The following is a 21,859-nucleotide window of genomic DNA, read 5'->3' as shown; positions in this document are numbered from 1 at the left end:
GTTTGCGTTTTACTTCTCACGATCGAATGAAATCGGTGTGGTTGTCGTTGCGTCACAATGGCGCACTGTGATTGATTTGCTGCGTCTCACTTCGAATCGATTCGATGATGAAAAATGAAACTGGTTTGCGTTTCATTTTGCGGGCGCACTAAGCCCTCAGTTGCGGATCTTAAATGAATCACCATGGTTTTCGTTCGATAATCACCGGTTGCATAACAGGTTTCCGCTTTGTATGAAATGGGACGGGAAGTTGTATGCAAAGGCAAAACATGGAGGTTAGAATAGTAACGTTACCAATGAGGAGTTATATTACAAAGGTAATGCAAAGGTAACGATATTAGGAAACGGTAAATTGACATAACGTTATTAATGCTAAAATCAAATACTGCAAAGTGCTTGAAAGACAATATAAACTTTAGCTTTCAGGAATTTTGTATGAATGAATGAATAATAGTTTAGTCGAAACTAAAATCCGTATGGCGACAATGGCTTTGCATTGATCAACAAAAAAAAAACCCCGCCTTCATGAGATAAAAATAAAACTGCAATAAACATTTTGAATGTTAAATATTTACTATTATTTAACATAATACAAAAAATATATAATACTTATACAAAAAATATTTCAAAAACATGCGTGTTTTTTTCTATAAGTACTGTTTGTCTATAAAATTAATTATAGTAAATGAATTGTATGATTCATAAAATGATTTATGATAAGTATAAAAATATATCACAAATTTCAATTCAATTTAATATAAGTACCTGTAGAATATTTCATAGGAAGACACTATTTGCTGATGATAGCACAATAACAATAAAATGTAATGATATAAATCTTTACAAATTAGATATTAATTCAACTTTAACTTCAATTATAATATGACTTGAAAATAAATCTTGATAAAACCAACATAATACATTTTAGTCAAAGACCGCAAAATAGACAAAGTTTTAAAGTTGAATATCAAGGCCGAATTTTGAATGAGGTTGCGTCGACTAAATTTCTGGGGATAATAATAGATTCAAAATTAAACTAGAAAGATCATATACATGTAACGTGCAAAATACTTTGTAGTTCCGCTTATGTTTTATTTAAGTTATCAAATGGATTAAACACGAAAGTTCTTACTGCATATCACGGTTTAGTTGAATCAGTTCTTAGATACGGAATAATTTTCTGGAGGAATTCTACAGACAAGGATTTAGCATTTAGCCTTCAAAATGCAAAAACGTTGTATTCGCGTAATGTTTGGTCTACAAAGTATCGTAAAAGCCGCTTTTTAAACAACATAAAATTCTAACACTTCCTTCACTTTATATAGGTACTTGAGGTTGCAATATTTGTTAATGTAATGCTCATTTATTCCCACGCCTTTGTGATGTTGTGATAATTATAGACTTTGTTTACACCCTTCTAAAGTGACATTACTCAGTAAAAGTATTGTATGTACCTATGGCACCTAAAATTTATAACAAAATTCCACAATAATATAAAAATCAGAATTTAAATTTATTTAAAAAGCACCTCAGGTCCTTACTGATTGATAAATGTTATTATAATTGGAAGGATTTTTTTTATGATAGAAACAGATTTTTAGTTAATTTTATTTATTCTATTTTGTTTTGTGGGATACCCGTGGACGGTGAAACAATGTAAACTCATGTTTTTGCAAATGAATAATCTTTGTCTAATTTTTCAACATTTGTTTTCATTAATGTCATACATAACCTATGCATTTTGTCTTATACAAAACCTACAAAAAATATTAACTAATTTTATCTCACAACCCATTTGCAAAATACTTATACTAATGAGGAATGTAAAGTACCGATTAGTAACAGTGATACTTATTGGGAAAAACGCAAGTGGGAATGTGTAACACTGTTACAAATTGCAACAACAATTTTATTCCCGATGAGCAGCAGTGTTTATTATGCCACACTATCGCCGAACTCAGACAAAATGAGGACTCCAATGAATGAACGTAGTACCTACGTATTTTGTATGAGAGCTTTTATTTACCGTAATGAAAAACCAGCAATGCATGCCGAATCCGCTAAAGTTCGGTGACGATAATAAAATGTCAATTGATCAATTTTATTTTTTGACTTCGACATTTGTGACGTCACTTGTGCCCACCGTCATAGCCCCATATATTTTTTTGTTGTTGACACATACATGAAAAAAAGTATCAACTCGATGACAACGGCCCTATTGGGGCTAACAGCTAACTCGATCTGTGTGATTTGTCCATATTATATATTTATTTATCACTATTTGTGATTTATTCCAAATAAGAAAGAAGATAGGCAACTTCGGTGAGGTCCTGCGGCACGGACTCATGATAGCACAGATACAGTTCGCGCGGCTCCGGCGAACTGAATACGCGGCTGGAAGATATTCAAAACATGTTATCATAATTTCATTTAATGTAATTTCTATGCATAACTGTTGAATACAATTGTCTGAACAAATAAGATTTAACGAGAAATAATAAACAATATGCCCGGTTGCTTCCCAGACCAATATAAATTAGAAGATGATAAATCTAAAAAAAGTTTTTGTAAACAAATATTAGAAAATCATCCTACTAATATTAGAAATGCGAAGGTTTGTGAGGATGTGTGTATGTTGTTACTCTTTCACGCAAAATCTATTGGACAATCGGTGTTATGAAATTTGGTACACGGGTAGAATATAACCTGGATTAACACATAATAGGGTACTTTTTATCCCGAAATTCCCACGGGAGCGAAGGCCGGGGCGCATCTAGTAAAAAATACTCCTTCACTGCGGAACCCAAAAAAATTTAAACAATGTACTGTACATACCCAACAACCCAAAACTGGAAGTTTTCGGAACCCTTCTTGTTGATCCCGCACTGAGCAAGGACGTGCGCGGGCGCTTGGAACAATATGCCGTGCTCTTTCACCGCGATGAGGATTTTATTCAGCGGCGGCGACGGAGTCTGGTTAGTTTTAAACCTGTATTTGTCAAGATATAATATATAGTATCATTTTATTCATTACCAAAAAATGCTGTGGCTTAGCTCGGGTAAAAACATTATCATCAATACATATCAATCAATACTCGATACATATAATAAAATTGAAGAAATGTGAAATTTGTACATTGGATTTTTTTTTAATTCTTCATGGAATGTACTTAGTTACTGATATAGATGACGAAAATATAGTTTTGGAAATTTTTGTCTGTCTGTCTGTCTGAACGCGCATCACTTGAAATCTACTGGACCGATTTGCTTGAAACTTGGTATACATACCAAGTTTCAAGCAAATCGGTACCTTATATACCGGGCTAACATCTTAGATACATTTCATCCCGGTAAATGGTCAGGTTCCCGTAGGATAATTGAAAAACTAATAATGAATGAAAATACCTCGGAATCCCGGGTTAACATCTTATAGACATTTCATCCCGGAAAATGAGGAGGGTCCTGTAGGAAAATTAAAATAACAATCCAGGGAGACGATTTACTTTAAAATTTTGCAGAAAGAAAAACGGGTGAAAATCTGTTAATATAAAAGTTCTACACCGTCGAAGTTAGTGACTTGAAAATTCGGATTTTGGTTGTTTACAACAAATTAATGAATACGTGTTTCAGATTTTTCTGATAATTAACCCTCAACCTTCAAAAGGGGGGGAAGGTGAAAGACTGTATGGGACTTAATACAATTTTCAAGATAAAAAGCTGAAAATTCTTACTGACACTTACTTTTTGTAGTAAATATCAGTAAGTAAATACAAAGAATGTTTAATTTACGTTTGTGGTTAATAAAAAACCGGGACGTAAAACGTTAAGGAAAATGGGAGGGCACGCGTTGCAAAAAGCGGGAGTGGGAGTCGGAGCGGGAAATGGGAAGGAGACACGTAATGGGAAACAGGACGGGACACATTGCGAAAAACATGATGACACAATATGTAGGAAACGGTACAGGATATCTACATTACATAACAGGAAGCGAGATTGGACAAGTTTGCGGGACGAGACACGCAGCGGGAAACAGGAAATTGAACTAAAGATGAGAAAAAATGCGAATTTAAATCATATATCTTTATCAGTCTGACAGAGTACGCGATAAAAAAAATTACTAAGATTTTGCTATGCAATTCACGCGGGCGAAGCTGCGGGCAAAAGCTAGTACTTAATAAAATTAAACACCTAAACGTCTCTCAGGAGAGCCACGTGAAAATGCGTACAGTAGTTTTAAAGAGCTAAGCAAACATAGGAATAACAGACAGACAGCAAGAGGCGACTTTGTTTTATACTAGCCGCCCGTCCCGGCTTCGCTCGGATAAAAACATAACACATAAAATTATACACCTAAACCTTCCTCGGGAATCACACTGTCTATTGGTGATAACCGCATGAAAATACGTAGTTTTTAGTTTGTCACGAACAGACAGACGCGGTAGAGGTCTTTGTTTAATAATATGTAAGGATAATAATAATTACCTAATACTGTGTTGCAACAAGTCGTGTATTCTCCTGCAAGCGGACCTAAAAGTCCCAATGATATAGGAATACAGAGCGTTGTTGGCTTGCGCTTCGATATTCTTGACGGGCGCTATCAGCATTCCCTTCGCAGAGTCCAATTGGACAAAGTGGAATAACACGTTTTCGTCGCCAGCTGTTATCCTGAAACCACAATTAATTCTTATTTTGATTGCTTTATTACTATTTATTAAAACAGTTTAGCACGTATAATCACCACTAGTTTTAGTCAAAACCATTTATTAAATACATTAACTTTGGCCCGCGGTTTCGCCTGCGTTAATTTATTTCGCGTTAATAACTTATTATATAGTAACTATTATCTCGGGTTCTGCAGCGTATCGCGATAAAACCTATACCAGATTTTAAGCTGTCATATATAGCTATATAGCTGTCAAAAGCGCATCAAATTCCAGTAGTTTTTGCGTGATTCGCAACAAACATACAGACAAACAGATTGTAAATAAATTCTGTTTTAGCTTTTAGTCCTATAAAGACCCTCTTCTATGTACAGACTTAACCCACTTACAGTTTTATTATATGTACTAATTGTATAATGATGAATAGTTACCCAATGTGAAAAAAGAAATATTTACCTATGAGTAGTGACCCTGTCTATTTCATTGAGCAGAGATTTCCTCATGTCAGACATGTCGACACTGCTACTCGCTTTGCCATCCTAAAATAATAAAGTATATTTAGCATTTTACTGCATGCAACTAATATTCCCGTGGAATTAATGTTCTTATTAAATTTATGTTCTCATAGAATTAATATTGTCTTTTAGTTTGAAATTGTTTATAAAAATAAAGTTTATTTCATGTTCCTAGCTAAATATCTATACTATTATTATTAATAGGTAAGCGTTTGTGAGTTTGTATGTTTGAGGCGGGTAATATCCGAAACTACTGATCGAGCTCAAAATTATTTCATCATTATAAAGGTATATTATCTAAGATTGCTATAAGCTATATTTTGTCTCAAAATTCCCACGGGAGCGAAGCCCTGGGCAACATCTAGTTTTTAATAAATCATAATCAGTGAAGGAAATCCTTGTGAATTCTTTACCTATTTTGTTTTTTGACGACCTCATTCACCTATATAATTACACCTCCCGATCGGAGGTCCCAGGTTTGATCCCTAATAATGATTAGAAAGAAAAGAAGAGAAACATTCAATGGAATGTTTCTCTTCTTTTCTTCTTTTTGAATGAATTGAATCTATATATCTATTTAAAATATACCGTTGAATTAGTACCCCAAAACACAAGTCTCAAACTTTTGGGCTACCTCAATCTTTGTGATTTGTGCCCACACATTTATTTTTTTATTTATGTATTTGCGAATGCCGTACCTGCCTATCCCAATCTGAATCGGAACCGGAAGAGTCCCTTTTGTTTTTCTGTTCCCTATCAGCCCTTCTTCCTTGGACGCGGTCGTCGTTGATTTCACTGAAAATTTTACAAAGTAATATACTAAATTCTTTATCCATGTTCTTCTTCTTCTCTTCGAGTCGAAGTTGCAGACAAATTATATAAATTTCGATTATGACTAGTAAACCGTTGTTTTTTGTAGTAAGATATGGTAAAATATTTGACAATTTGCAATATAAATATGCGTTTCGCACGAACGGGAAAAGAGGAAGAACCAGATGAAAAAAATGCCGCTTTCCGGCCCCGCCAAATCCAAAACGCATACACATTAGGTACAGTGTTAAAGCGTAATAAAGTAATTAAGTACCATATCAGACACATTAAAAGTTAACTTACCTATTACTCTTCAAACTGTTGGAATCTTCAGAATAGCTGACATCAAAGCTGCTAGAGTGGCGATACTGTTTCTGCGGCCCACTGTACCACTGGTTATACAAACTGTGATGGCTGCCAAAGGTGTTCTCAGAGTTACATGAGTTTATTTGCTCCGACGAGCTGTGGCGCTTCTTCAAGTCGATCGTGGACTTCGACAGTTTTAGCGTTGACGATTTTAGTGTGTCAGCTTTTAGTGCTGAAACAAAATAAATCAAAGGTTATCAAAGGAAATAAAGGCGTTTCTTAGCAGCGTACCAAATTTCGTTAAAAATAACTTCATTAAATAATTTATTGTTTGAATAAATCTCAAACACTTAACTCATAGGTTTCGCTCACTAAAACAATTTACAGATACGCAGTAGAATTGGAATTCTCATATGGTGGGGAGGTTGCTAGCCCTTTGCCTATGAGAAGAATCTACAGCCCTTGATTGACCTTCACACCTGCGCGGGAGCGCGTTGGGATTTGTCGTGTCTATGTTTTTTGTGTGCAGTAGACTATTTATTTTTTGATTAATTTTTGCTACAATATTCTATGTTTTTCTAGAGCCATACCAGCATAGAAGCAAAAATGTAATAAAGCAACATTATTTTACCATTTAGTTCCCTCATTTTCCTGCCATGCTTGGTGAGGTACTCCGGCGACGTCTCCAGTTGCGGCTGAGTGTTGGAGCAGAACCACGAGGCGAGGTACTTGTTGAGGCCCACCTCGTACAGTAGTTCTAGACAACTCTCGCACTCCTCTACGTAGAATGGCGATGGCGGCGTCACGCCTACTGCCTGGAATATAATCACCCTTTTCACTTCTTTTGCTCGTAAAGTTTAACATTGTTAACACACGCTTGGATGTGTGTGGCCGTTTAAAATTAGATTTTAATCTCTAAAGCATAAAGCATGATTTTCTTTTTAAACTCAAGTGTGTAAAGTAAAAAAAAGTAAAATGTTCTAGAGCAGCATTGTTCAAATAAAATTATTAGTGGCCAGTAATTTTGATTAGCCAAGACAGCCAGAACATATCTGTGACTATTCGATATCGATACTAATCTATTAGCCATTTATGGCCGAGTGTTTGTGGAAGAAAGTGAGGCAATGGCCCAGTGGCAATTGCCACTTTCTTCCACGTAGCACAATTCAGTGATATACGTTCTAAATAAATACCTACATCTTCAGTACAACCTCCAGCCTCCATCAAGGTGGCCAGTATAAAATGACCTTTACCAACGAGCAGTAGAAACCAGCGGCCGTCTGGAATTCTGAAATAAAAAATATCAAATTTAATACACCAATGTAATGAGCGGGATTTTGAGTTTACTCTCATGGAAACTTAATCTTTGGTCTTAAGAATGTATAGTATAACCGACCGTGCGCAAAGTGACACTACACTCTTAGTACTGTCTCTTAGTACTCTTCTAAAAACAAAGGGTTGATTTTCAAACATATAATAAATACATTAGGACAAATCACACAGATTGAGCTAGCCCCAAAGTTGACACGACCTGTAATCGAATCAAGGACCTCTCGGTTCAGAGTCAAGCACTTTACCACTGCGCCACCGAGGTCGTCTATATTATTGTGGCTTCCTTTACTGTATTTTACCAGAGGTAGACTATAGAGGTAATAGTTGTTCGGTTTGAAGGGTGAGAGAGGCAGTGTATTTACAGGGTACTGTAGCAAAATATCCTATGACACATAGTAGGCAACGTGCGTGTGACACCCGTGGTGTTGCAGCTTCCATAGGGTGTGGTGACCACTTGCCTGTTTGCCTGTCTGGTACTGTATAAAAAACTTAATGAAAACAATTACCTAAATTCTGTATTTTCTTTCTTATTAGCAGTTCTATGTTCATGAATGAAAACTTCTTTCCACATAACGAGTTTCTCTAGTTCCTGTTCTGTGCTCAGCTTTAAAATACCATTCAGTTTTAGATACGCGTTGATCTCCTTCAAATCCTCGTCTTGCAAGTGACTGCTGAGCAGGTGACCAGAGTAATATAAACAGGCTCCTATCACTGTGTATAGTCTTTGAAAGTTTTCTACGTCGTCTGTCTGAAATAAGTAAAATATTTTATTTATTTTCAACAAAATTCAACAGGCAGATTGATTGCATACTGTGAAGATTGTTTTAGTGATCTGTTATACCGAACTCAAGAACTGCTGTACTAATTTAATTTTAAATTAAATTTTGGTAAATGGGTAGTATCTTTATCCTTACATGTTATAAAACAAAGTCCTCTGCCGCGTCTGTCTGTCTGTTCACGATAAACTCAAAAACGACGGCACGGATTTTCATGAGGTTTTCACCAAAAGTGATTCCTGGGGAGGGTTTAATTGCATAATTTATTGTTTTTACCAGAGCGAAGCCGGACAGGCCGGTAGTATGTATATAATTCGTGTAACACGTCACAATTCGCGAATCCGTTTATAACAAATTGCCAGATGTAGACCTCACAAAAAACCCGAATGACCAATACAATGAGGTGTTCAATATAGTAGAAAAAGAATTCAAAAAATCTTTTCCTATCAAAACTTTCATCAAGAAAGATAAACTTAACTTTTGTGATTGGGCCTCAAACGGTATCTATATTAGTAGAAACAGACTTTATGAACTTTATGGCCAAAAACAGTACAATTTTAATGCGGAATTCATAACATATGTTAAACGCTATTCTAAAACTTTTAAAAAAGTATGTTCTGTCGCGAAATCTTTGTATTTAACTAATAAAATAAAAAATTCGAGTGATAAGATAAAGACGGCCTGGTCTATCATAAATAAAGAGACTGGTAAAATTAACACGCGCGACGTAAATTTTGTATTAAAACTTGACGGTAAAACCATAAGTGCAGATGACGAAGTTTCCAACGAATTTAATAATTTCTTTTCCAACATTTCTAAGAATATCACAGGATCCCTTTTCTCTTGCTCCTATGCGGCAGATGATCTATTAAAAAGAAATGCTCCGGACCCTAAGTCCACTTTTACATTCAGACATATTACACCAGATGAAATTATATGTGCTTTTAAAGCCCTAAATGTTAAAAACACTGAGGACCTGTGGGGGATTTCCGTCTCAGTATTGAGCAGCATTATTGACCTGATTGCTCCTCACCTAACCATAATATTCAATAAATGTATATCTGAAGGCGTGTTCCCAGACTTAATGAAAATAAGTAAAGTAATTCCTCTATTTAAACAAGGCGTTAAACATGATCCCACAAACTATAGACCTATTTCTATATTACCCACTCTAAGTAAAATATTTGAAAAAATTATTTTCAGTCAACTTGTGTCGTATTTTAATATAAATAAAATTTTACATAATCGTCAATACGGTTTCACCAAAGGTCGTTCAACTACTGATGCAGCAGTCACTTTAGTCGAAATAATTAATGAAGCTTGGGAATCCAAGCAAGATGTCATAGGTATTTTCTGTGACTTATCGAAAGCTTTTGACTGTGTAGATCATAATATACTCAAAAATAAACTTCAACATTATGGTGTCACTGGCGCGGCTCTTAGTGTTCTTTCGTCTTACCTAGATAATAGAACACAGAGAGTAGAAATTAACAAAACAATTTCCGATAGTGCACCTGTTCACATAGGCGTACCTCAAGGCTCCATTATCGGTCCCTTTTTATTTTTGATTTATATTAACGACCTCCCATGCCTTGCCCAACATTTATGCGAAGTAGTTCTATTTGCAGACGATACATCCTTATTATTTAAAGTCAATAGAAAAAGTGAAAACTATAACTTTATAAGTAATAGCATGTCGGTAGTGCTTAACTGGTTTACAACCAACAACTTAGCTCTAAATACAGAGAAGACAAAATGTATTAAATTTTCTCTCTTAAATAACTCGCACAATGTTATACCTTTAACAGTAAATGGTAAAGCTCTAGAATGGGTACATAGTACTAAATTCCTGGTCATTACTGTGGACGACAAATTAAAGTGAGATAAACATATTGAAATCACGGCCAAAAAACTTAGTACGGCAGCTTTTGCAGTGAGAAGGATCAGACAGTGTACGAACATAGATACAGCTAGACTTGTGTATTTCAGCTACTTTCATAGCATTATGTCCTACGGACTATTAGTTTGGGGTAATGCAGCTGACATAGGAAAAATTTTTGTATTACAGAAAAGAGCTATCCGTTTTATTTATGGGTTAAAACCTCGAGATTCTCTTCAAGAACTCTTCAAATCAATTAACATCCTCACTGTTGTATGTCAGTATATCTTTGATGTGCTTATTTTTGTCAAATCAAATTTACATTTATATAAAAAATTAAACGAAGTAAATAGTGTAAACACTAGAAATAAGCACAAACTTTGTATGAATAGATTCAGGCTTAAAAAGGTTCGGCGGTCTTTCGTGGGTCAAAGTGTAAAATTATTCAATAAACTCCCTGCAGAGGCTATTAATCTGCCAATGAAAAATTTTAAAATTTATGTTAAGAAAAATTTAATGGATAAAGCGTATTACACAATTAACGCCTATTTGACTGATAAAAACGCTTGGATCCTCCCGACAACTTTGCCACTCCACACATGATCTCCTAATTTTTATTTTACTGTTTTTTATTATTTTATTCACAATTTTGAATTTTGTTATAATAATTCGTATGGCATTTAAATTTTATTTGTAAAACATGTACGTGATTTGTGATCTTCAAGTGTCTGAATTATACTTCTATTTCGACGAATAAGAATTGTAATTATGAAGTCATGGGAATCGAGTGTGTCATGCTCACTCAAATGGTCAATCTGGTGGTGGCGTCGTGGGCCGGGTCGTGAGGTTCCCTCTATTATGGTTGAGCTACGCGATGGCTGTCCCATGCGTCAACTCGTGAACGGGTGCTGCCAGAGGGAACTGGTCATCTCGTTTCTCATATATCTTCATGTAAGTTAATTGTGTTTCACATCGATATATATATATATATATATATATATATATATATATATATATATATATATATATATATATATATATATATATATATTATAATCAGCACTCGGATCACGATCATAACCTGTTTTGATATACCTTTTGACTATGTACATTATGTACTTTTATATATTATTAGAAAGAAAAGAAAAAAAAAAAAATTTTTGTAAGAAACAATAATGGTAAGCCGATCTGGCATGATAGGGACCAACACTGTTCAAATGAGTTTCTTTCGGCATTTCTTCTCAGCAGTGGTCGTTCCGAAATGCCAGTAGTTTCTAGCTTGTGAGAAATAACTATAAATTTAAAGATTGACGAGAAAAAGTGCCTGTGAAGGTCTAATTTCTGAATAAATGATTTGAATTTGAATTTGAACAAATTTATGTAAGTTATAGCAAATTAGCTATTGCTCGTTGTATGTAAGTTATAGCAAATTAGCTATTGCTCGTTGTATGTAAGTTATAGCAAATTAGCTATTGCTCGTTGTATGACGAGCTTGTTGGTGGAACTAAGATTAAGTAGTGATGGGTCGATAACCTATCATTTCAATACATATTATATAGCTTTTTCCTTAAATTTACACTAAAACTCTATGAGGGAGCAGGCAGCAAAATCTACGTATTTTTTCTAAGGAATACATGGATTAAATTTAATACTTATCAATTACATACCCATTCTCGATAATCAGCTGCTTCAATCTCAGTAATCGCATCATCAACTTGTACTCTCACATCCAACGGCAAAGTCACAGAATGAGCGGCCAATAAATCCTCAAACTTCCTAACATTGCCTTCTCTGTCTGTAACACCGTGCAATACGGACACGAATACTCGAGAAAATATACCATCCAACTTGTCCACATTGTTAGGCTTTGTAAAACAGGACTTCAGCGAACCATACAAAAATTTCAGCATTCTTACTATGTCATTAATAAGTTTTTTTGCTGAAAATACATTGACGTATTTATTTGGGAATGCGACTAATAACAGATCTCCATAATTCGTTGTATAGGTAACATTGATAAGACATTCAGAATAAAAAACTGTTGATGTGATCGGATCACTTGTCCCCAGAGACTTGGGAGCCAAATGGCACAAAGTGACATAGGCACCTCTAGTGTTATACAAGAAATTTTGGTTGTATGGCCTTGGATAGCAATATAATACTCCCTTGTCATCATTGTTCTGATATTCAATATCATTGCAACAGATATACAGAACTGCACACTGTGAATCTCTGAATAACTGAGTGAGAGAATTGTCAATATTTTTTGAAGTAAGTAATTTCACGTAATCAATTTTAACATTTTCTGTTGGCATCTGAAAAGTCAACTTAGTGCTGAAAGGATCTTCAGCAATCCTTTGAAGAACATTATTAATGTTATTAGAGTCAACTTCAATTCCATTTAGTTTCCATAGAATATATCCCTTTTTTATTTTCGGTGAATATATTGTGTGGGCTTCAATGGAAAAGTCTTGAACTACTAATTTCTTGCCATCTGGGTGAACTTCCAGACTTATGCCTAGCATTTTTTCTATCTGGCAATTCTTTTCACTGGTGAAAATGAAGTTTTTGCTGACCTGAAAATAATATAAAAAAGAAACTATAATCACCACTGACAACAGAATAAGGAGGCTTTTGCTGCCCAGTCTGGGGTAAGTATTAAATCTAAAAATTTTGAGATTCGGCTGTGGCTGCTTGCCTAATGTCAACCCTCTTTAGAGGTGCTAACTATCTAAATCTTCTTTCAGTAATCTAACACAGTTATATAAAAAATCTGAAGTCCAAATCCATCGATGTTTGAAGAATTTGAAGTAATGAAAAAATATAAATCACCATAATATCCACAGCCGCATCAATATCCTGTGATTGTTTACTATTGGCTTGACATATAGATGAAGTGGTACCACCATCTTGCTTATTTCCATGGTCTATATTTTTTGCCTTGCGTACTTTGAGAGCTTTAAATATTCTGCCTAAAAAGTAGACACTTAGATTAATGTCATAGATCAACAAAAGAAAAAAAATATATTAAAATGTGTAAGTTATAATATGTTAATTGGGTATAAACCTGTAAGAATAGATTGTTATAAAGAATTAATAAATAAAGAAATTCTTATAAAAATCTTTACTTAAAAAAGGAAAATAGCACATCTCCAAAATTACCTTTTGCTGACCGCCTGGTGGAAGATCTTTTGAAATTATTTCTTAATTTAAATGCCTCACAGTTTTCCAATAATGGGACTTTTGAATCCGCTGCTGAATCATTACTTACTTTGATTCTAATATAAACAAGTTCTCCATCTTCACCCACATCTGAATCCCACTCTGGCACTGAACTAAAATTATATTTGTTCACAAAAAAAATTTAAAACAGAATTGTGTCGTTATTCAAATATACATCATACTTTTCTATAATATAAGCATACTTCCTACACACATTACAAATCAGGAGATGTGTAAATTGATGGATGAGGAACAAAAACACCAATTTAAAAAGTTGCACACATGTGTTAAGGTATTATAGAAATAAGTAGAATACCTATAATGCTCCATTACAAATCGTTAGAAAATCGAAAATCATTGAAATAATATTTAGTAAACAAAAATTATTACGTTTTCAACACTATTTACCTTTCAGAATCAGAATATTTGGAATCATTTGAAGAGCTTGTCCAATCATTATCCGAATCACATGGACTATCATAATTAACTTTACTCTTGTAATTATTCATAATAAAGAAAACCTACCATCTAAATCTAATGAAATGAAACATAATATAGGTAGGTACAAAAAAGTTCCACAAAAGTTCCTAAGTGTAAACAAAACAAGCAAAAGCAACACACGCACGCATGCATTTCTTAGGGATGTGCAATTTTTATCGATATAAAAGTACATAAAAATAAAAATTAAAAATTTGCAAAGCAACAAGCCAAATAAGCAAGTAACTAACAGTAAATCACATCTCCAGATGCTAAAATCGCCACATAAAACCTAATCATAACAGTATGAAAAACTAAAAAAGTTCAGGAAGCTACAATATAACTCTGATATATATAATAAAGATAATCCCGCAAAAAGATTATTTTAAATCATGTATTCATGTGGTCGGATTATATTTTTCCTGAATAAGACGTTATAAATATTAAAATTTCTTTCTTCTTATTTTATTGTAATGGCCCCATATCATTTCATTCGCCAAAACATTTTCTATAAAACATTTACATGCAATGCATGGTTACAAATTCAATATTCTTTTACACATATACCGCCATCAATCACCACTTCGCAAAGATTCCTATTTCTGAGATTGCACATCCCTATGTTTGTCACTGTCACAAAAATGTGAAAAGAATATTTTCTTAATTTTCATGGGATTATGCCAAAAACACAGAGCGGCATGGAACCTTATCATCTCTCATACATTTTCCACCGAATGCGTACTTGGTCTGTCTATTGCTTAGATCATTTAATAAATAATCTAAGGTCTATTGAGATACAGCTATTTCTTTGGTGTGAGGGTCGGTCGAATGTTCATCACCTATTCAGTCATAGAAGTCGGTTAGAGTTAACTTCAGCTTTAAAGAAAAAATCTTTATGCGATGTATAACGCGATCCAAAAAAAGCAACTTGTTGCTTTTGAAGTTTTGTCGGAAGAGCGGTCACTATCTCTTACTTGCTTTTGGCGTTTGGCACGAAAATTCAAAAAATGGCAAATAAAAAGAAATAAAGTTTTCTAGTCCATTATAATCAGTCAATAACTACTACGATGTGGTAGAAAACATGTTTTTACTATAGGATAGGTTTCTAGGTTTGCTGAAATCAGAAAACCTACAATGTCAAGTAATCTGGGTAAATCCTCATCATATATTGTAGATAAACGGAAACAATATTGTGAAGAAAATAGGAATGATGTTGATGAGGATGGTTTTCAGACCTCCGATTTGGATGCTACATACACTGTCAGCTATAGAAAACGCGGCCGTTGTCAAAATCAAGATGTAGTAATAGAGTCAAACGAAATACCTAAAGAAATAACGCAATCAGCGTGTAATTTACAACTGGTATGTGTAGTTTGATAATCTTGAAATCCAATCGATTATTCTTATTTTAAACGTCTAGCTAGCTATATAGTAAGTATACCTGTCGCTGCTATTTTAACGAAACCGCCGTTATATAAAACTAGCTGTGCCCCGGGGCTTCACTCCCATGGGAATTTCGGGATAAAAGTACCTATCCTGTGTAATTCCAGGTTATGTTCTACCAGTCTATCAAATTTCATAACAGTCCGTCCAGTATATTTTGCGTGAAAGAGTATCAAATACAATCCTCACAAACTTTGGCATTTAAATTTCTAGTAAATTGTTTATTTGTAGTAAATTTTAAATCACTGGTGCCATTGAAGATGCAGCGACGCAGGCTTTGGTGTCAGAACTACCGTTGATCGGTACCAGTGATGGTACAACTGTCCTGAGTCCTGACACAATTTTACGTCATTGGTACTATATATTTATGGTGAAGCGAAAGCAGCAAATGATTTTCGTAAAAACCTATTTGGTGCCTTGAATATATTTTTTTAATATGTATTTATGAGGTATTCGTTGTTTTTCAGGATTCCCTAAGAAGACTTAAAGACAGTACAAGAAAACTACTGTATCTTATCGAAGAAATTCAATCAAAAACTCATTCATCACAATCAAAAAATGTATTAGTATCCGGAACGCCCAGATTATTGAACCTTGTCAGACCTATACCTATAGCTTCAGCTGTATGATTTTATTTTCTTTTTTTATTTTATTTTAATATTTTTTTATGCTAAGTACATCATCATATCATATTACAGCTACCTTCAGTGACAGATCTTTTAGGCGCCCAAAGCTTAAAACAATTGGAATCACAAACGAATGCGTTAGACGGGATTTTTATTCAGGTAAGTAAACAATACGTTATGTACCTACTTACCTATGTATTGTTACTAACTGGCTGCGCTTGCGTGGAATTTTCGGGCAGAGAGACTGTCTAAATCCACGATATAGGTACCTACATTATTTATATATATTTTTTAAATTGTATAAAGTTTTTGTTTATTTCATAGGACGAAGATGATGACTGTTCTATTTACAAAAGACTAACTAGAAAATGCCACTGTTTAAACAGACCCGAATACAACGACTTCATAATACATTTCAACGAAGAGACAAAATTCTTCACAAACACCGTGGGAGAAATCATAAAAAACATGAAAATATTGAAGAGATTCCTTTACATGCATGGAATGTACACCAAGCGCGCTCTGCAGTTTTTAAACGAAGTGCATATTATTCATTAATTTTTATTTTTTAAGATATATTATTGGCGAAACTGTGATATACATATATATCTACTTACGGAATTAATTACGAAATATCATTTTTCAAACAAAGCAGTCCAAGATATTCTTGAATGAAGTTAACCAGCCCTATGGCTCTTATTACATTTTTACTTAATTTTAGGGTTTGTCTCAATCTACGTATACTGAGAAAGTGGAAATAATACAAGGGTGTGCTTACGCAGACATCTGTAACTTGTTTGATGAATATTCAATAGCTATTGTTTTAATATCATGGCCATGCAAATATGAGAACTATGGAGATTCAATAACGCAGGTAAGTTAATGTTTGTACAGATTTATTAGTATTCGTAGAGCTATTTGAATTGATTAATAAATGTAACATTAATGCTTTTGTTTTAGGAGCTGTCGTCAAGTTTTTTACATAAACTCGTTCAACTAGAGGAAGGGAGGCGCTATTTAAATTTAAGTACAAAAATAACGGATGATCTGAAAAAAATTATAAGAAAACGTGCCGCGAAATTAGAATATGAAACACTTGAAACACTTAACATCGTATTAAATATACTACAACCGCCTTTGTGCCAAAATGTTATTAATGCGACATACTACAACAAACCTATACTTGAAGGTAAAAAGACGTTTACTAAACGGCCCCAAACTAGACTTCAAAGTACCGGTATAAAAATATTTCATACCCAAACAAATGGTAAACGACAAAAAATTCAATTGATGTATACAGATTAATTATTTTATTATACGATAACAAATAACATTGGATATTTGGACATTTGACGTGTAGGTAATAAAAATCTTTTAAAATATTATTTCAATTTTTTAAATTAAATTCAAACATTATTGATAAATATTTTAGATTACTTGGGCAGCAGAACTATCAAAGTTTTAGGACATAGAAAGAATATGACGTTAGATGAAGTATTTTCACAGTTAGAAATCTTGAACAACTACAGCACCAGAGATAAGGGAAAATCAGAATTGACGAACTATCTCCCAGTTCTGATGGCTCTGTTTAAAAATATGCTACTTGAATATAACAACAGTGCAATGAATATAGTAATCACTAACATACTAAATAATATTGTGGCAAAAAAGACTGCAAAAGACAAAGAAAATGATATGGATCTGCCGAAAACTGTTGTCATTGCTGATACAGCTACAGAGGTACACGTTCATTAATTCCAAGTTATTTTTATTTTTTGGCGGCAGTTAGCATGTGATCAACTATATTATTTTATTACAATTTATATTATTTTTTATTCACAGACAATCGCAATGAAAAATGAAAGTAATCAAATACCGCCGGTAAAGAAGGCTCAAATTAAAAAGAGCAACAAAAGCAAATCTAAAGTCGGACTCGGTTTATCTCCCAACAAAATGAGGATAACATCAAACCGTAAAAGTATTTAATTTCCATATACTTAAAACAAAATTTCATATTTTTTATAATAGGGCTAGGGATAACAATCCGTTGACCAGTTTACAAATTACTGTTTGAATCCATTCAAACAGTAATTTGTAAACTGGTCCATTACCATTCATAATATGACCATTCAGACTTCCGGATCCGGTCCCCTAATTCCTAGCTAGGGTGCCAGATTTTCTCTTCCAACGGCTATTAAAACTAGGCTGTTCTAATGTTTCATAGTTGGCTATGCTACGAAACATTAGAGTTCGCACCTAGAAAGAAGTTCTGTGGTAATATTATGTGGGACTAGCAATAACAGTAGACAGAAAAAGCTATAGTTTTGGTCTTTGGCAATATCATTTTCATGAAATTTTCTAAATACTTGTATAAACTCGTAATGATTTATTACAGTAATATAACTTTTAAAATAACGGAGAGCGGAATATCGCTAGCTGTTATCCACAGAAAACACATTGAAAAGTAGTTCATGTCACCTCTAAACTTATATCTCCACATACAAAACAATTCTCTTTCACGTCAATGTGAATATTAGGACTAGCCTTATTATACATACATTTTAAATGGATAGATGTAGATTATTCTTCAAATGTGTTAAAAATTAAAAAACCTAGTCGATAAAAAGCAATTTAGTGGTCAAAACCATGGATATTATATGTATAGATAGATACAGTATAGAATAAAATAAGTAAAAGTTTCTCTCTGGGGAATAATTAATCAATTCATGGTGTACCAACATGTTGTTTCAGTTTCAAATTGGGAACCTTCAGTCGGTGTCATAAATGAATCTAAAAAATGTAAGTATTTAAGCTTCTTCAAATGAAAATTGGTTTGAATAAAATCGATCAAGCAGTTTACGAAATATGGGATAATTTCGATATTTACATATAGCATTTATTTATCTATTTACAAAGCGTTTCAAATATTGAATTAAACTTCAACCTTCTACATACGATTATACACATATTAATGTAGGCATTTAATTTGCGAAAACAATCAGATTTTTCACAAGAAAATTGAGACTATAAAATTTAATGCTGCTTTCTGATGCTAATAGAAGCGCGCCACATGTCAAATTAAACGTCGTTTTCGAAAAAACATTTTAGGATTTTCTCAATTTGAAACTGTTTTTAGATAACTGTCAATAAAAACCGGCCAAGATCAAGTTGGACTCGCTCACAAAAGGTTTTGTAGAACCAAAAAACTATGACTTGTTTTTCATGCATTATATGCGTTCCCATATAAGTTTGTGTAACTAAATATATATGGAACCCTTAGTGAGCAAGTTCGCCGGTTTCTTAGCCGGTTTTTTTTAATATTTTGATTTTTTCAGTTAATCATCATTTAAGAAGCTCTATAATAGTTGTTCCAGTGGAAAAATATGAATAGGCAACAATGTAGTAAATTAAAACATATATTTATAAAAGCAATGCAACATTAAGTCATTGTTAAATTAAACATATTATAAATAAATAGTGTACAAAAAATAAATCTATAGAATATAAAAAACTTTTCATTCACCACCCCTATTTTTACCAATATGGAAAATGTTTTAATAAGATAAAAGCAGAAAGGAATGTTTGCATATCCACTTATATAAAAATACATAGTGTTTAGCCTTATACACTATTTTATTTTATTCCTTTTAAAAACAATATATTATTATTTCAATAATACAACCAAATCTGTCAATATCTTTTGTAGCTTAAAATGTGCCTATATTTATGTGGCAGACTTAAAATCTTTGAGATTAAACTTTGGTATTTATTTAAGTCCTGTAAGACATTTCTGACAAAAATGTTCTTCAAAAGAAATCATACTTTTTAATCAAAATTTCTAGGATCATATTCATTTTGTTCATCAATATAGTGGCTACTATGTGCCCGTTGGTGCCTGCCATATTGAATACTTCTATTCTTAATAGCAACTTGAGGACTTGGTTTAAAAAACATTGCTAAAAGTATATAAAAGCCACCAACAATCTTGCTTAAAAAATCCAATACTCCCAAGAACATTGGTGTAGTATTTTTAACTAGAATAGATAGCTCTCTTATTAGTGCTAAAACAAAATTACCCAAGAAATTTATAAAAGCTGTGCTACCACTAAATATGGCAATAACAAATGCAAAGATAAATGTTACTAATTCTTTCAGATTTCTGATAGATAAAGACATTTGAAGAGTTTCAACAATTTCAGTATATGTTTCTTTTATGGAAGTGTTATCAACTCCATTATTACTCGAATTTGCTTCATTCACTTTTTTTTGTCCAGTCAGAATGGGTTCAACTTCCAAAAATGCGTCAGTTATGTGTCTCAAGCATTTTACTGCTATAATAACTTCATTGTCTCGAATCTTCACAGTTTTGATTTGAAACCAAAATACTCCAAATGGTTGGTTTTCGATTTCTGTCCATACGCATATACCATGAGGTCTGTATCCTAAGGCTTCAGAATCTGTAACACCAATCCATTTAACAGTGTATAATAGTTTTAGTTGATGGACAGCTTCTATCAAGTCCCTTTTAAATTCCGTCTCAGCGGGACTTATCAGTACGACGTCTCGATACCCAATATCTGCATTCACAAGCCTCCTTTCTGTGTAGCGACCCAGAAATATCCGTGACTTCAGCCATTCTTTTATGTTGATCTTTTTGTTTACCCCGTCATCGGTCTTGTCTCCTAAAGATGAAGCTACTGAAGAATGAAATGATGTACTTTGCGTAGTATCTAATTTAGTCATCATATTTATCGATTGTACACTTAAACCTTATAAAAAAAAATTAATCCACCGAAAAAACTATAAAACGCTGAGAAAAACAGAGAAAAAGAAAACATCAGTAAAAGATTTTGACAATTGATTGATATGATAATCGACCGACAGATTGACGTTGTCGTTTGCAATTTTTTTGTAGCATGGTAAATCATATTATTAATCAGATTTTAAAATAATTCAGATTACTTTCAGTGCAGTCGAGATTACAAGTAACCTGATTAAAATTAATCAAATTACATTCAGTCTCTTCACTTTTTATTCATTTTTTTTAGAAAGAGTAACAAAACGTACATACACACAACCTCACAAGCTTTCGCATTTTATATTTGTATTGTAAGAGATTTTATATTTATATTGGAAGTAGGATGTCGGTGTTATATCTGAAGGTGTATGAGTAGCGCATGGAATAGGGCATATTACGCAAAGCTCAGCGCAGATGGCGCTATTGGTACAAGTAAGATACACAAACATTGCCAATAGGGAGTATTACTGCACGTTTATCCCGCCAGAGTACAACACTGTATGTTAGGTACACAAAAGCTTTACGCCTTTTGCTATGTCGATTAAAACGTTTATTTTAGAGTACTTTACTAATCATTTCGTTATGTAAGCATTCGTTTCTGAAAATATACAACAATGTAGCATATTCGGGTGCCGAAATATTGGGAAAAATCGTTTTCCATAAGATAAAAAACTTCGAAAACTATGGTATTCGTCTCACGCTGTAAAATTTTAGAACCAGTAAACGGTCGATAAATCACTCCACACTTAACATGTGACTTATTAAAATATGGATTTCATACAGGTAAGATCTTCAGTCAAAATCAAGTTTATTTCAGTTTATGACCACAGTTGACCAAATATTGCAGAACATAACCTAAAATAGTGTTATTATTTTCAGGATAATTTACTAAATCCTTCCTTTTTCCTTTAAACTCGCACCACGATTGCGTAGAAGGTATTTTTTTGTCTGCAAAAATATTGAAAATTGGCGCTTTTTGCCTCAATTGGCAATGTTTGTGTACCTTAGTTGTACC

At 33.5% G+C, this 21,859-nt stretch overlaps 3 protein-coding genes across 3 annotated transcripts; 1 reads left to right on the top strand and 2 right to left on the bottom strand.

Annotated features, from left to right (window-relative positions):
- Window positions 1-623: 623 nt before the first annotated feature.
- On the bottom strand, window positions 624-14,580 carry in (inturned). The gene is made up of 13 exons (XM_053748762.2): window positions 13,909-14,580; window positions 13,441-13,613; window positions 13,111-13,250; window positions 11,946-12,854; window positions 8,130-8,371; window positions 7,489-7,579; window positions 6,923-7,106; window positions 6,289-6,523; window positions 5,874-5,970; window positions 5,117-5,199; window positions 4,482-4,664; window positions 2,836-2,988; window positions 624-2,394 (listed from the first exon to the last, which is right to left on the bottom strand). Exons 1-13 carry the CDS (start codon window positions 14,007-14,009, stop codon window positions 2,289-2,291), a joined length of 2,697 nt encoding a protein of 898 aa, XP_053604737.1. The 5' UTR covers window positions 14,010-14,580; the 3' UTR covers window positions 624-2,288.
- Window positions 14,581-14,921: 341 nt separating this feature from the next.
- On the top strand, window positions 14,922-19,522 carry LOC128671922 (uncharacterized). Its single transcript, XM_053748763.2, has 10 exons — window positions 14,922-15,339; window positions 15,888-16,043; window positions 16,119-16,205; window positions 16,371-16,586; window positions 16,768-16,920; window positions 17,007-17,235; window positions 17,479-17,786; window positions 17,889-18,024; window positions 18,798-18,845; window positions 19,382-19,522. The coding sequence occupies exons 1-10, from the start codon at window positions 15,112-15,114 to the stop codon at window positions 19,435-19,437; spliced, it is 1,617 nt and encodes a 538-aa protein (XP_053604738.1). The 5' UTR covers window positions 14,922-15,111; the 3' UTR covers window positions 19,438-19,522.
- Window positions 19,445-20,920, bottom strand: LOC128671925 (uncharacterized protein). The gene has a single exon (XM_053748768.2). It carries the CDS (start codon window positions 20,790-20,792, stop codon window positions 19,872-19,874), a length of 921 nt encoding a protein of 306 aa, XP_053604743.1. The 5' UTR covers window positions 20,793-20,920; the 3' UTR covers window positions 19,445-19,871.
- Between the last annotated feature and the right edge of the window lie 939 nt (window positions 20,921-21,859).

This window comes from Plodia interpunctella, chromosome 8 (genome assembly GCF_027563975.2).
Source record: "Plodia interpunctella isolate USDA-ARS_2022_Savannah chromosome 8, ilPloInte3.2, whole genome shotgun sequence".
Taxonomy (NCBI): Eukaryota; Metazoa; Arthropoda; class Insecta; order Lepidoptera; family Pyralidae; genus Plodia; species Plodia interpunctella.
The sequence above is the reverse complement of the archived record's forward strand: the minus strand, read 5'-3'. Positions and strand labels throughout refer to the sequence as shown.